Source organism: Notolepis coatsorum, assembly GCF_963971535.1.
Source record: "Notolepis coatsorum genome assembly, chromosome: 10".
NCBI classification, from domain to species: Eukaryota; Metazoa; Chordata; class Actinopteri; order Aulopiformes; family Paralepididae; genus Notolepis; species Notolepis coatsorum.
Window position 1 is genome coordinate 12,726,449 of NC_140174.1, and position 15,387 is coordinate 12,741,835.

Sequence of the window (15,387 nt, forward strand, 5' to 3'; positions counted from 1 at the left end):
CCCAGTTTAATTACCTGTACATTGTATATTACTACTGCACTTTACTGTTACATTTGCACTCTGGTTGGATGCCAAACATTTCATTGTATGTGCTGCATGACGACAATACATTTTAATCTAATCAAATGATTGGTTTACAATTCCCATGAGTTCAGTCTGAACTTGGCAAGTCTGCCTTTTGTTTTGATGCACCAGCTTCCTGGGATGATCTTCAACCTACTCTAAAAATCAATACTACACCATCCTCTGGACAATTTAAAACATGATCACAAACCTCCCTACCAGTTTTAAATGTGTGTGTTTTGTCCTATTTATGCAAAAGTCTTATCGCTTATATATGTTTTCTGAATTATTTGAACTTGTAATATCGACAGCATTGCAAATGAGGGTAAAACCTATAAATAAAGGTTTCAATTAATCAAATAATGTTGCATGTGAAAGTAACAGCAACTGGGGAGCTCGTTAGGCCTTGATTGAGGTCTACAGAGTGCATTCTTCTAGGTAGGTCTGGTCTATGTTCTGGCAGAGATCTGTATAGAGCACCCATGTAGCCGAATCAAGATTCTCTGGGGGAAAATAAAGACCAACATGTAGGAGAATGAATCCACACACAATGTGAATGACAAACAGTTTTTTTTATTGGGTTTACCTTATGCAAGACCATATAGATCTATCCCAGTTATATCACATATTCTTGTACATTTCTAAACATTGCATAAGATCATATAGAAGTTAAAAGTGATTTTCTGTACTTACTCATCATTATCATCAAAATCATTGTCAGTTTGAGGGAAAATGACACATTCATCCCCCCTGGAATTACTAAGTGTGGGCATCTTCAATCATGCATTACAGTGGTCTGTGGTTATTGAACCGAATGCATTATCGAAATAAACTGGGCACTTACAAGTGTTAGGCTACAGATTTCTGATACGTTTATGCATGGCATTAAATGTTGGAAGCCAAACTCCCAACGAGACCACCAGTGGGGAAGGGCATTGGGGGTGATGCAGGCGCCCGAGTTTAACAGCTCAGACCAAAAGTACAACCAATGATAAAAGTTAAAGAGATGGAATCAAGCAAAACTAAATAGAAAACACACCGCTATTAGATATCTCACCGCAACGAGGCTCAAAGAAGTCGACCAAAAACAGGCCGGCTGTGCTCCGAGCATGACTAAAGTCTCACCCGTTTCAAAATGATGCTAATGTTACTACCGTCACGCCTAAAGTCACTCACCATTTCAAAATGAGTAATGTTACTACCGTCACGCCTAAAGTCACTCACCATTTCAAAATGAGTAATGTTACTACCGTCACGCCTAAAGTCACTCACCATTTCAAAATGAGTAATGTTACTACCGTCACGACGGGGGGAACCAGGATTGTCTGCAACGCTCAACAAGCAGGGAGGTGGAAAGGGGTCGCGTGTCTTACGAGGACGATAACGACAAACAGTCTACTATTTACAAGAGGTTTCAGTTCATCGGGAGGGGGGGGGGGGGGGTGCTAGTTGCCATTGCTATTATAGTCGAGACGAGTCGGACTATCTTAAGGTGTGTGAGGAGGGAGTGCAAGACACAGTATAATTGGAAGGCTTTTGAATACTATAGCTATAGCAAATGTAAACATGAGCCTAGCCTCTGGCAGGAAAAAAATACACTCCACTTTTCTTCTTATTTTGATTGAACCGCTTCGCAGATCTCGAGATTTTGCACTTTTAAAAGCCCTTGTGTGTGTGTGTGTGTATCAAAATAACATGCATCCATAACATTTGTCCCTAACGTTATAAAATTGTGTTTTTTCTTTCCCTCTCACTTCTCCGTCAAGTGTTTGTATACGTGTAAAAGGAGGTTTGTGAGCGGTTGACAGGTGTGTGTGTGTGTGTACAATGTGTGTACAGTGTGCCAGCCTGTAAGAAAGGTTCACTCCTTCCCCGACAAAAGCGCCAATGTGTACAAATACACAGAAGACGTTGGGATTTTGGTCACTGGGGGGGAAAAAGCAGAAGAAAGGCAACACTATAAATGATTATTTGTGAATGAAAATCTCCAAACCACGCCCTCGAAAACCTGAAACAACTTTCTATATATATATATAAAAGTGTTCTTTAAAATGCAGTATTTACACGTCTTAACACTGCAGGTTTAAAAGCATTGTGTGCAGTGTTTTTCTCACTGTAGTGCTTGTAATGCTGTGTAGGAATTCTACACAATTTTAAAAAGTCTTTCAAAGAAACGCATCACACTGCATAACAGTCAACTTTGTAGTCAGCCAAGGTATAGTTTTTTTTTGTTATTGGATATCAAAAAGATGTTCCAGGCATGTGCTCAGTGGAAAAGGAAATTAAAAAGACAAAAAAAAAACATATGTCATAAACCATTTCGATCCTAACTTACAAATCTTAATAATAGGTGTAATATCCTGTACAAACAATGCAAAACTCGAGTTAACATCGTCGAGATTCTCTAGCTTTTAAAAGATCCAGTATAAACGACCTCTATTTGAAGTCGTGTCTTCTATACAGTGTACAAAACGTGCGTTTTATTTTAAAGAGTTAAATATTAATATTGGATTTAAGATTATTTACATCACAAAACCGATGGGATATGAACAGATATTCCTTCACCGTTGTCTTCAAAAAGATATTTCCAATCCTAAAGCCTTCTGCGCAAAAAGAAAATTCCCCCTAGCGAAAAAACAAGATGCTCCCCCTAGCTTACAAAGTAAACCAGGTTAGAAAAACATAAGAGGTCAAGTTAACCAACTATAACCCTTACCCTACGCATTCAGATCATCCAGACTTACTACTTAAACCACCCCCGTTTCTGTGAAAATGAAAATCATCCTGGGAAAAAAAATTAAAAAAAAAAAAAAAATGAATTCCTATTGGGACAGGTTAATGAAAATGTTAAATAAATGTAACGACTAATCTGTGATGTCATCTAGAGAATAATCCTAGAGCCAAGCCACTGACCAACTAGCTACTAATTCTGTCTCGTGTTCATTGGCCGGTGTGCTCCACAGATCCTCTTCATGGCCTTCACGGATTGGTTAATGTGTTTTCTAGTTTTGAGATAGAGTTGTGAATGTAAAAAAAAATTATCTGAAATCCCCCTGTAATGGCCCTTCTCTCGCCGTGTGCTAACATGCACGAGTAATTCCCTTCTTAACGGCGCGATTCATCTAAAAAGATAGATTTCTGAAGTTGATACCTTTTGAGTTACGAAGACCGTAAAGATCCCTTACAAGACTGTGGAGCTGGAGCATCAAGAAGGAACTCGATGACCCTGAGTGAATCACTGGCCATCGTGTTCGTGTCGCCACGGCCACATCTTGTAGCAGAAAACATCAAGATTACAATTCCATATTTTTAGTTGAGGAAAAAAAAGAAATGAAAAGAAATCTCTTGCTGCCAATTCAGAAAGTCCAGTTTAACTGTACAGGCACAAACAAAAAAGTCAGTAAACAGACTTATTTACATAAAGAAATAATAATAATAAAAAAAGAAAATGGAGGGAAAACACAATAACAAAAACATACCCCTCCCCCTCCCCCCCTTAAAATCTCCTTTGTGCCAAAGCGTTCCTCCACACAGATGATATGTTTGTGTCACAACGCAGGAGCTTGTAATACTGAGTCCTCCTCACATCCGGGAGCCTCTCTCCTGGAGGATCTGCAGAGACAACAAGGCTCGTTAGGCTCAGTCATTAAACCAGGGCATCTGCAGGTTTCAACAGGTTACATTCAAGACCTTTTTAATACCACAGAGCAAAATGTAATGCTTGCGCGCCAATTTAAATTCTCGCCAAGCTCTCGCCAGACGCACCAAGCTCTCGCCAATCAATCAATCAATCAATCAAATTTATTTGTATAGCACGTTTAAACCAAAGTGCTTCACATAGCTAAGCTAAGTACAAAGAAAAGTATAAAATAAACAGAAAAATAAAATAAAATCAACGGATAGACAAAGGAAAAACAGAATAACGTCAACAAGTACGGCAAGAGTCAAAGTGAGTCAGGGAAGGCCAGGCGATATAGGTGGGTTTTGATTTAAAAGACTCGATGGAGGGGGCAGATTTAATGGACATGGGGATGCTGTTCCAGAGGTCAGGGGCTGCGACCGCAAAAGCACGTCCCCCCCTAGACTTGAAGTTAGACCTACGAGTGGTTAGGAGACCCTTGTCAGCCGATCTGAGGGCCCTGGCGTTGGTATAGGGGGTGAGGAGGTCTGCTAGGTAAGCAGGGGCTTTACCATTACCATTTAGGGTTTTTTTTTTTTTCACCAGACGCACCAAGCTCTCGTAAGACGCACCAAGCTCTCGTCAGACACACAAAGCTCTCACCAAGCTCTCGCCAGACTCACCAAGCTCCAAAAAAATAAAAAACAGATTTAAAATACAAAAAAACATTTAATATTATTTCATCTAGACAGCCGGGCTGCTCACCAAAAATGTAATACCTGTGAAATTCAATGACATTTATTTTTTTTAATACCTTTTAAGGCTTTAAATTGAGAATTGAATAATTTTTAATACCCCACAGATACCCTGTAAACACTAAGATGCCACTAACTTGTCAACATGTCAACGTCATCACAACAGTGCAGGGAAAGGCCTACGGTTCTAACCTTCTCCCCAGTAACATTATTCACTGCTGCAGCACTGCCCACCCCCCTGCCCAGCAGCAGACATGCATAAATCATCAGGTACTCTACGTACAGAAGCTCAAAGAGACACTAAGAGAGAGAGAGGGGGGGGGGGGCTGGGGAGGAGAGGGGTGGGATGATAAGATGCAGGGGGATGATAAAGGAAGAAAGGATCGTGCTGCTATTTTAGGAATCTGGTGATTGAAGTCTGGTGGAGTTTCTTCTCAAAGGGGAGCGTTGGGACGTGCTAGTCGGTCAACCTTGGTCTCGGAAAAGGCGTGGCGGTGGAAGAGAATTTGGGATAACGGGCCAATAGCCCCGGGTTATGGTCGACGGAAAGGTGTTTATAAGCGGCTTTCATCTCCTGCTCATGAAAACCCTGCATACATCAGTAAGCTCTACCTACTGCTTTCACAGTCTACAGCGGCCCTACACTGTAATAACTACCTACCGCGTACTATAGTCTACCCATATAACTGTATGATAGCATGTACAATAATGCTATAAATATTTACTGCATATATATGTATAGCCATATCTGTCTGTACATACCGGCATATAATCCTTTTTACATATCTGTAGCTATCTGTACATATCCCTTACTAGGTTACACTGCTGGCCAGTATGACTTATTACCATAGTGTCTTTATACCTGCATCACTGTACATATTACTATTACAAACCTGTACATACATCTGATTAGCACTATTACACTCTGTAGTACTAATTTATATATTTTATACCCAGTTTAATCACCCGTACAATGTATATTACTATTGCACTTTGCCAAACCTCTTTACGTTGTACTGTACTTGTGCTGTATGATGACAATACATTAGAATCTAATCTAAATTAACAGGCTGAGGCGTTTACATGTATCCTGGCTAGTATTGATATACTATTGATATCCCTGCAATAATATAATCCAGTTTCATATAGTCAGGTTATCCACTTACTTATGTAAAAAGCACTCTATATATCACCTTGGTCATTCTCTCTGCTCTGGGAGAGATAAGGGGGGGCTCTTGTGATGAATGCCAGGGTGAATATGAATCAAGGTTAGCAGCAAAACCACAGGCAGCAGCTAAAGAAGATACCGTCAGTAGACCAAGGTTGTGAGCGTCTGAGCAGAAAAGGGACCTGGTTTTCACCACGAGATGCAGCTTTTCACGCTTGGCTTCAAAGAGAGCTCCGGTGTAAAAGTACGAAAGAGGTGTTAAGGGACAGAATATGTAGAGTCAGGTCCATAAATATTAATAATTCTTTGGAACAGCTGGGCAGCCAATTGTCCAATAACTTTTTGGTGCCTTAAAAAAACAGGGGGTGCACATGTAGAAACTGTTGAAATTCCTACACCGTTTACCTGATTTGGACGTAAATTAAAAAGGTGAAGGTCTGCACTTAAAGCACATCATCGTTTCATTTCAAATCCATCGCGGTGGTTTACAGAGACACAATTATGAAAATTTTGTCAAAAGTCCAAATATTTATGGACCCGACTATATCTTAATTTATGTAGCTTTGGTTTAGTTAGTGCCTTTGGCAGAGAGAAGTTCGATTCAAAACCAGATTGTCCCGTTTAAACTATCAAAAGCATCAGTTTTTCGAGTAGAGCTCTCTCCGAAGACAGATGTGACTGGTGGTCAGTGGCGTGAACAGGGTCCCAGAGGCGTGGGGAGGGATGAGAGGCAGCGGGATATCTTAGGGGCGTGACAACATATTCAAATACTGCAATATGAAAACCTGACGACATGAGTCGGTTGAAACCTTGCAACGCGCCTTGGTGTGAACTGTGAACTCACTCGTAGCTTAAATACCCACACTTTGTCATCTGAATTGGATCAGTTTCAGGTGGCAGAATGGATAAGATTGTGGTATTTGACATTAGGGCGTGAGTAATCGATTACTCGCCACTTCAAATGAATGAGTGGTTTTTGAGGTTGCTTGATTCTTTATTTTATTTAATTTGATAAATTTGGTCACCACCAAATACATCCACCAAAAGTGCAATTTTTTGCCAATTAAACAGAAAACTCGCTTTGAAATCTCACTCCGAAATAATGCGAGATGAGAGCTGTTGCAGGAAGCTGGAAACTGTGGAGCATGGATAGTACACACATTACCGCGACAAGTTTGTTAGCTTAGGGTTATCCAAAAGATGACAGTGGTTTGTGCGTTTCCAAATTGTGCCAACAACATGTCGCCCACTTTGCGTAGACTATCAATAGACTATCGATACGTTCCATGCGTGTAAAGACCTGCTGCAGACAGAGTGGAGGTAATGTAATTATTACAAATGGTAACCGACTGTTTTGACCGACGATACGCATTAAGCATCGGATATATTGCTGTGCATCCTTATGGCGGCAGAGCAAGACATAATGAAATCGGTAGTGTGTGTGTGAGACTGGATATCCAAAAATGTTAAAAATATTGTGATAATATCGAACCGTGAGAAGCCTCGATTTGTAGCGAATCAAATAGTGTCCCGGGTGAATCGTCACACCCCTAGAATATGGGGCAGGGCAAGGGGGGGGGGGGCGGGGCCTGAGAGAGCCGAGCGCTCACCACAGAGTCATAAAGTACTCAACCCTAATCAGAGTCATGCATTTGATAATCCGTCTCCTCGTCCTCGCTCTGAGCGGCATGCAGCGTGCAGAGGGGCAGGAAGAACACACAGAGAAGGCAAGGCTTACAACAACGGAAATGAATGGAGATGTAATGTTAGAGGGGGGGGGGGGGGTATAATATCAAAACAAAAGGTGGTGGTGGTGGGGGGGGGGGGTCAACATTACTCAACATACACACCCCCACCCCCCCCCAACTTCTCCATCTACCCAGAATCAAAACACCCGCCCGAACATTCCTCTTCATCGGAGGGTTGAAGCCACAAGGGCCGATTAGGGTACCTTGTAAATGGCTGCATTTATATAGCAGCTTTTATCCAAAGCGCTTTACAATTTGTTCCTCACATTTTACCCGTTCACTCACACAGTCCGACGGGCGGTAAAGGCTGCCATGCAAGGTGCCCACCTGCTCATAGGGAGCAGTTAGGGGGTTGGTTAAGTGTCTTGCTCAAGGACACTTCGACACGCTGCCCGGGAGGAGCGGGAATCGAACCGGGAAACCTCTGGATTACCAGACGACTGCTCTACCTCCCGAATCACTGTCGCCCCCAGTGTAGCCAGTGTACAACTACACTAGTGCAGACGTCTACATATCGTCTATATATACATACATACACACACACACACACACATAAAACAAATTGTTTGCCTATATTTATTGTACCGTTTGATGATCATTGTTACTCAGCTGAAAGAGTTGTACCCTTCCTGCTGACTTGTCGTACAGAACTTGTAAGTCGCTTTGGATAAAAGCGTTCAGCTAAATGACAAATTGTAAATGTAACATAAATATAACCGATGGGGCATACAGACCCTCATCTGCACCGTTTACTCTCATATTTTCCATATTCAGTCATTCAGATAAAATTTGATTGTCATCTTTGTTTATTTATGCATTTCTACCATTACGCTGCCCATACCTGTACCTCCCCTCCTCCATGCTGCTACGACGTCCCCAAGGGAAACGGTCTTAACTCGCTCCTAAAGAGTGCCATCATATCATCAACCTTAATCTCACATATTATTATGATAATGTACAAAGACAATGGGGCGATTTGTGTGAAAAAAAACAATGTGCTGTCCTTAAAGACCGATTAACCTCGACCAACTGTTCCAACGTAATCATTAGAGTGGTCTGAAGGTTGATACACGTGTGTGTGTGTGTGTGTGTGTGTGTGGAGTAGTAGATCCACATGGAGACCTGCAGATGGCAGGTTTAATTCCTCCAGGGCAGCGCCTGCTGCTATTTACCTAAAGCCCACGGAGAGAATGACGATGGTCACTAATAGCCCCGCTAATCCCTAAACCTGTCATCTTCCTCCCGACATGGATTACAATGGTTAAGACTTTTGTTTTTTTCTCTCTCTCTCTCATTTTTGGTCAAATCTAACATGACAATCTTAGAGCTGGGCTAATGCTAAGAAAAAAGGTGCAGTATGTGGAATTTATTTTGTTAAGATACGTGTTAAATAGCTCTACATTCTGACAGCAATCACTGATAGTGTTAAGATAAGTGTTAAATGGCTCTACATTCTGACTTCACTGATCAGAGTGTTTGGTCAGTAACGTGGGTCTCCCAGTCCCTCCTGCTCTGCAGTAAACCCAAAATACATGTTCTGGTTTCCCTTCCCACTTTATCCAATCAAGAGAGGGAACCCTAGATATTTCTTACTTATTTCAAGAAATCTTGCAAAGCCAAATTTGCTGGCAGATAATTGTACTTGTTTCAAGGATATTATTATAAGCATTATTTGCTTAAAACTAGTTTTTACTTCCGTTTTTTTGTCCGACCATTTTTGCAGTGTGGAGCTCTCTCTCCTGATAGGATAACGCGAGAACGGGATACCAGGCAAGGTATCTTCTGAGATACAGAGTTGAAAAAAGTACTCGGACCAACTTTGTAGTTTATCAGTGACTTCCGGTGAGCAGGACTGGTTATTATGAAGGCAGTCTAGTCCAAAACACAGTGACTTCCGGTGAGCAGGACCGGTTATTATGAAGGCAGTCTAGTCCAAAACAGTGACTTCCTGTGAGCAGGACCGGTTATTAATTATGAAGGCAGTCTAGTCCAAAACACAGTGACTTCCTGTGAGCAGGACCGGTTATTATGAAGGCAGTCTAGTCCAAAACACAGTGACTTCCTGTGAGCAGGACCGGTTATTATGAAGGCAGTCAGAACAGCCACAGAGTGCTCCTTCATAGCAGCCTTCCATCAATAAGCATAACTTATCACCAAGCCCACTGAGACCTCACAGTGCTGGTTAAAAACATCCAAACACAGCCCATCATTCATAGATGAACGCCATGGATGGAGTGTTACATACACACACACACACACTCACCTTAGCCTTCTCACTGGGCTCACTGTTTGTCCCGTATGATTGGTTGTGGAGCTCCTTGGAGACGACACACAGGAACTCCGCTTGGTCCTCGTTTCCATAGTTATAGGAGGAGCCTATGCTGACCAGCTGGAGGAGAGAGAGAGAGAGAGAGAGAGAGAGGGAGAGAGAGAGAGAGAGAGATGGAGAGCGAGAGAGACAGAAAGAAAGAGCGAGACATATATAGAGAGAGATGGGGAGGGAGAGAGAAATGGAGACGGAGATAGAGAGCGAGAGAGAAAGAAAGACAGAAAGAGAGAGACGCACACATACAGAGGAGAGAGAGAGAGAGAGAGACAGTCAGCCCCAGACAGACTAAATGAGGACTAAAACCAGGCTAGTCCACAAAGAGAAGCAGAAGTGAGAGAACGAACAAAACACGAAAGCCGTGGAGAAAACCTGGAAACGTGACGCAGCGTCAAACCAACAGAAGAGGACGTGTTTCAGCTCAATAAAAGACGTCAGAGAGAAAGACAACATTGTCCGCTGTAATCTAACGGCAAATCATGACATTTTAAAAGAGCGTAGAAAAATGTGGAGCCTCAGACATTGAGCAACGTCAAGAAATTGCTCAAAGGAAAATTAAAAACAGACACACGACGAGTGGCATAGAGACACGGAGAGAAAGACCACTACAGAGTTACAGGAGGTTCACAAGGAGCAGACATGGGAGAGAAGGACCACTAGAGAGTTAGAGGAGCATACAGGTGCAGGGGGCTGGTTCACAAGGAGCAGACATGGAGAGAAGGACCACTAGAGGGTTAGAGGAGCATACAGGTGCAGGGGGCTGGTTCACAAGGAGCAGACATGGGAGAGAAGGACCACTAGAGAGAGTTAGAGGAGCATACAGGTGCAGGGGGCTGGTTCACAAGGAGCAGACATGGAGAGAAGGACCACTAGAGAGTTAGAGGAGCATACAGGTGCAGGGGGCTGGTTCACAAGGAGCAGACATGGAGAGAAGGACCACTAGAGAGTTAGAGGAGCATACAGGTGCAGGGGGCTGGTTCACAAGGAGCAGACATGGAGAGAAGGACCACTAGAGAGAGTTAGAGGAGCATACAGGTGCAGGGGGCTGGTTCACAAGGAGCAGACATGGAGAGAAGGACCACTAGAGAGTTAGAGGAGCATACAGGTGCAGGGGGCTGGTTCACAAGGAGCAGACATGGGAGAGAAGGACCACTAGAGAGTTAGAGGAGCATACAGGTGCAGGGGGCTGGTTCACAAGGAGCAGACATGGGAGAGAAGGACCACTAGAGAGCAGACATGCTAGGAGACATTCCTGAAACTTAAAAACAAGCTCATCGTCTTAAGGAACACGCCGACATTATGGGAAACACGCTCACCGTCTTCTCCGGAGTCAGACGAGAAGATAGATATAGCAGTTTCCTTTCTGTAGAAAGCTATCCGGCTGCATGCTATAGCCTAGCTTAGCACGCATGAATGGAGGCGGATACGGACCACTAGCCTAGCTTAAAAACGAGAGCGCAGCTAGGTCAGTGGTCCATATCCGCTTCCATTAATTTGTGCTAAGCTAGGCTAACTGGTCTCCATCTTCTTGTCCGACTCTGGAGAAGACGGTAAGTGCATTTCCCATAATGTTGGGAGTGTTCCTTTAACTCTTAACTGGCGCCCCCAAAAGTGGCCCCCATTTTTTTTTACTTGAACTTGAGGACTGCATACTTCCTTTTGCAAACCAAAATACTATACTTTATATTTATAGCACATGCATGAGCCTGGTCTCTTTTGAAAGATAACATTCTGAAGTTTCTGATACAATAAGAAGGTCTGAAAATGTTTCTGTAGTAGTTGCAATATCAAAAAGTACATTTCCAAAATAATTATGGCTGGAAAAACACACTGGGTCCATAGCCTGAAGTCTTAAGCCCTCCACAGCCTGCCCCCCCCCCTACCTGACTGATCTCCTTCTTCCCTACCGCCCCACCCGTTCCCTCCGGTCCTCCTCCACTGCCTCTCCCTCACTGTCCAGACATCCAAACTCAAAAACTTTGGTGATCGGGCCTTCTTTGTACTATGTTCCTAAATACTGTCAGCGACTTCGGGTCATTGAGAAGCGCTATATAAATAAAATGAATTATTATTATTATGTGTATGCCGTGTACTCGCATGCCTCACATATCGGCATGTAACTCGAGAAGACAGGCAACAAATAGGGCTTTAATTATATATATTGTATTAAAATATATGCACACCTGAGCCGCTAGAGGTCGGCAAAGTGGCAAGTCGCGCCGGTGGGCAAATCGTCCTCAAGAGGGCCCGTATACGGGCCGTTGCGTGTTAAGAGGTTTTAAGCATCTAGTAGTGATCCCTGACGACCCTGACCCATGGTGCTTCATGCTTGAACACCGTCCTCGACGACACTGACCGACGGTGCCTCATGCTAATCCCTCATTAGAATATGAGCGTTATCGTTTGAGCTGCGTGACCGGAAGAGATTGGTTTTTCAGTGCAATTACTTTACATGTTAATCTGTTGCTTTTTCCTTCTCTGTAAGTATGATTGTCAATTGAATTGTAATTACTCCGTAGCACCAATTAATACCACGTTTAATCACCTGTACATTGTATATATAACTATGATAACATGTACAATAGTGTCTATACTGTATATATATATATATATACACACATTTATATTTACTGCATAATATATATACACACACATCCTTCTATATACCTACTTATACACCTGCATATAACTCTGTATGGTAGCATGAGATCAACAGTGGAACCGATGCAGTACACGAAACTGACCACCGGGGGCAACAATACATTCGTTTGTAACTTTGCACCAATAAATAGTTTTCACTAGAATAACGTCACAAGTCATTTCCACTGCGAAAACCATATACTGAATTAAAAAAAAAATTACCTTAGAAAAGGATGCACATAAAAAAACTAAAACATGAAGATTAAATAAGATAAAAGAATATATATACCATAACAGCATGCACATGCAGGATAACATGTAAAACAAGCTCCCATCTTGGAAAGTCATGCTTAGACCAACGACTACTCTGGACCGAATGTTTTTTTTAGCTCTGGATATTGTGTGTTGTACACTAGGCTACATGTATACCCTCCTGTACCCAGGTGTGCGTGTTCAGACTCGCAGCATCTCATTAGGTTGGTGCCAGAGGCCTGTTGTTGTCGAGAGGAGGTCACATTGTTAGGAACTGAAAGGTACAAAGTAAGCGTGTAGTCTTTATCGACGCAGCAGAAAAGAGCCCACCAATATCAACCAGCGCCCTTGGATTCTAGTTATTACCACAATGAGAGCGTGTCTGTTCCTACAGCCCCATGTTCCTACAGCCCCATGTTCCCTCAGTCCCATGTTCCTACAGCCCCATGTTCCCTCAGCCCCATGTTCCCTCAGCCCCATGTTCCTACAGCCCCATGTTCCTACAGCCCCATGTTCCCTCAGCCCCATGTTCCCTCAGCCCCATGTTCCTACAGCCCCATGTTCCCTCAGCCCCATGTTCCCTCAGCCCCATGTTCCCTCAGCCCCATGTTCCCTCAGCCCCATGTTCCTACAGCCCCATGTTCCCTCGGCCCCATGTTCCCTCAACCCCATGTTCCCTCAACCCCATGTTCCTACAGCCCCATGTTCCCTCAGCCCCATGTTCCCTCAGCCCCATGTTCCTACAGCCCCATGTTCCCTCAGCCCCATGTTCCTACAGCCCCATGTTCCTACAGCCCCATGTTCCTACAGCCCCATGTTCCTACAGCCCCATGTTCCTACAGCCCCATGTTCCCACAGCCCCATGTTCCCTCAGCCCCATGTTCCCTCAGCCCCATGTTCCTACAGCCCCATGTTCCCTCGGCCCCATGTTCCCTCAGCCCCATGTTCCTACAGCCCCATGTTCCCTCAGCCCCATGTTCCTACAGCCCCATGTTCCTACAGCCCCATGTTCCTACAGCCCCATGTTCCTACAGCCCCATGTTCCCTCAGACCCATGTTCCTACAGCCCCATGTTCCCTCGGCCCCATGTTCCCTCAGCCCCATGTTCCTACAGCCCCATGTTCCCTCGGCCCCATGTTCCCTCAGCCCCATGTTCCCTCGGCCCCATGTTCCCTCAGCCCCATGTTCCCTCGGCCCCATGTTCCTACAGCCCCATGTTCCCTCAGCCCCATGTTCCTACAGCCCCATGTTCCTACAGCCCCATGTTCCTACAGCCCCATGTTCCTACAGCCCCATGTTCCCTCAGACCCATGTTCCTACAGCCCCATGTTCCCTCAGACCCATGTTCCCACAGACCCATGTTCCTACAGCCCCATGTTCCCTCAGACCCATGTTCCCTCAGACCCATGTTCCCTCAGACCCAATTGTTCCCTCAGCCCCATGTTCCTACAGCCCCATGTTCCTACAGCCCCATGTTCCTACAGCCCCATGTTCCCTCGGCCCCATGTTCCTACAGCCCCATGTTCCCTCAGCCCCATGTTCCTACAGCCCCATGTTCCTACAGCCCCATGTTCCTACAGCCCCATGTTCCTACAGCCCCATGTTCCCTCAGACCCATGTTCCTACAGCCCCATGTTCCCTCAGCCCCATGTTCCTACAGCCCCATGTTCCCTCAGCCCCATGTTCCTACAGCCCCATGTTCCTACAGCCCCATGTTCCCTCGGCCCCATGTTCCTACAGCCCCATGTTCCCTCAGACCCATGTTCCCTCAGCCCCATGTTCCTACAGCCCCATGTTCCCTCAGTCCCATGTTCCCTCAGCCCCATGTTCCTACAGCCCCATGTTCCCTCAGACCCATGTTCCCACAGCTCTATGTTCCCTCAGTTTAAAATGGCTGCTATTCATGGAAGCCAAGATGATCACTATTACTGCAGGGGGGGGGGTTAAGGTCGGCAACATCATGTTGTGTGCATTAGGGAACGGCCATACCTGTGCTGTGGGGAACATAGGGCTGTGGGAACATAGGGATGACCCCCACACACACACACACCCTTAGAAACATGATATAGCCAAATCAGCAGGCGTTCCCTTTGGAGAAATAAGCCTTTGATGGTATTGGCTGAGGAGGACCTTGTGTAATACTTGCTGCATTAGGACCTTGTACCACCACCACCGCGTTTCTCGTCAAAGAGTACACAGTGTGCAAAACACCTGCCGAACAGAGGCTGGGAATTATATATATATATATAATGGTATTATTATTATTCTTTTTAAATCCAGCTTAAAGCTGCCGGTGCCTCTGGGCGCTCCGTCTCGGCTGGGCAGGTAAACTCACTCTTGCCAATTGACCCGTCTCAAACCCTGCCCTCTTTTCTTGATCCTCCAATCACAACTGTCGCTTACCTCGGACAAACTTGGTTTGTCCGAGGTAAGCGACAGTTGTGATTGGAGGATCAAGAAAAGAGGGCAGGGTTTGAGACAGGTCCATTTCTCCTACGTTGCCGACCGACCGCAGCTTGAAATTACTTTTGACGAGTGTGAATATTTTCAATAATTTGAGTAAATGTTCTGTCAAATATGTTACCTATAATACCTACAATTCCACCTATTCCTAAAAACTGGTGCAGCATCACTGAAAGTTGTACGGTAGCATAGAACCCACAGATAATATAAATATGCACGTAAAAAGCAAACCATAAAAGTGTCGTCAAGCTAGAACCACAAAAAACAAAATGACCAACACCTGTTGGGACAAACAACGGCCAATGTGGGGGGGGGGGGGGGGGGGGGGGGGGTTGGATGAACAACAGGGGGAC

The 15,387-nt window shown here is 44.4% G+C and overlaps 1 protein-coding gene across 5 annotated transcripts in view; it reads right to left on the minus strand.

Moving 5' to 3' along the window:
* Window positions 1-616: 616 nt before the first annotated feature.
* kctd5b (potassium channel tetramerization domain containing 5b) overlaps window positions 617-15,387 on the minus strand; it is a 39,584-nt gene continuing 24,813 nt past the window's right edge. For all 5 annotated transcript variants that reach the window (XM_084323943.1, XM_084323940.1, XM_084323942.1 and 2 more), the window contains 2 exons: window positions 9,617-9,742; window positions 617-3,675 (listed from right to left, as the gene is read on the minus strand). In XM_084323943.1, coding sequence (XP_084180069.1) covers window positions 3,646-3,675; window positions 9,617-9,742 — 156 coding nt within the window. In that variant the 3' untranslated portion in view covers window positions 617-3,645. The remainder of the gene's footprint in view (window positions 3,676-9,616; window positions 9,743-15,387) is intronic.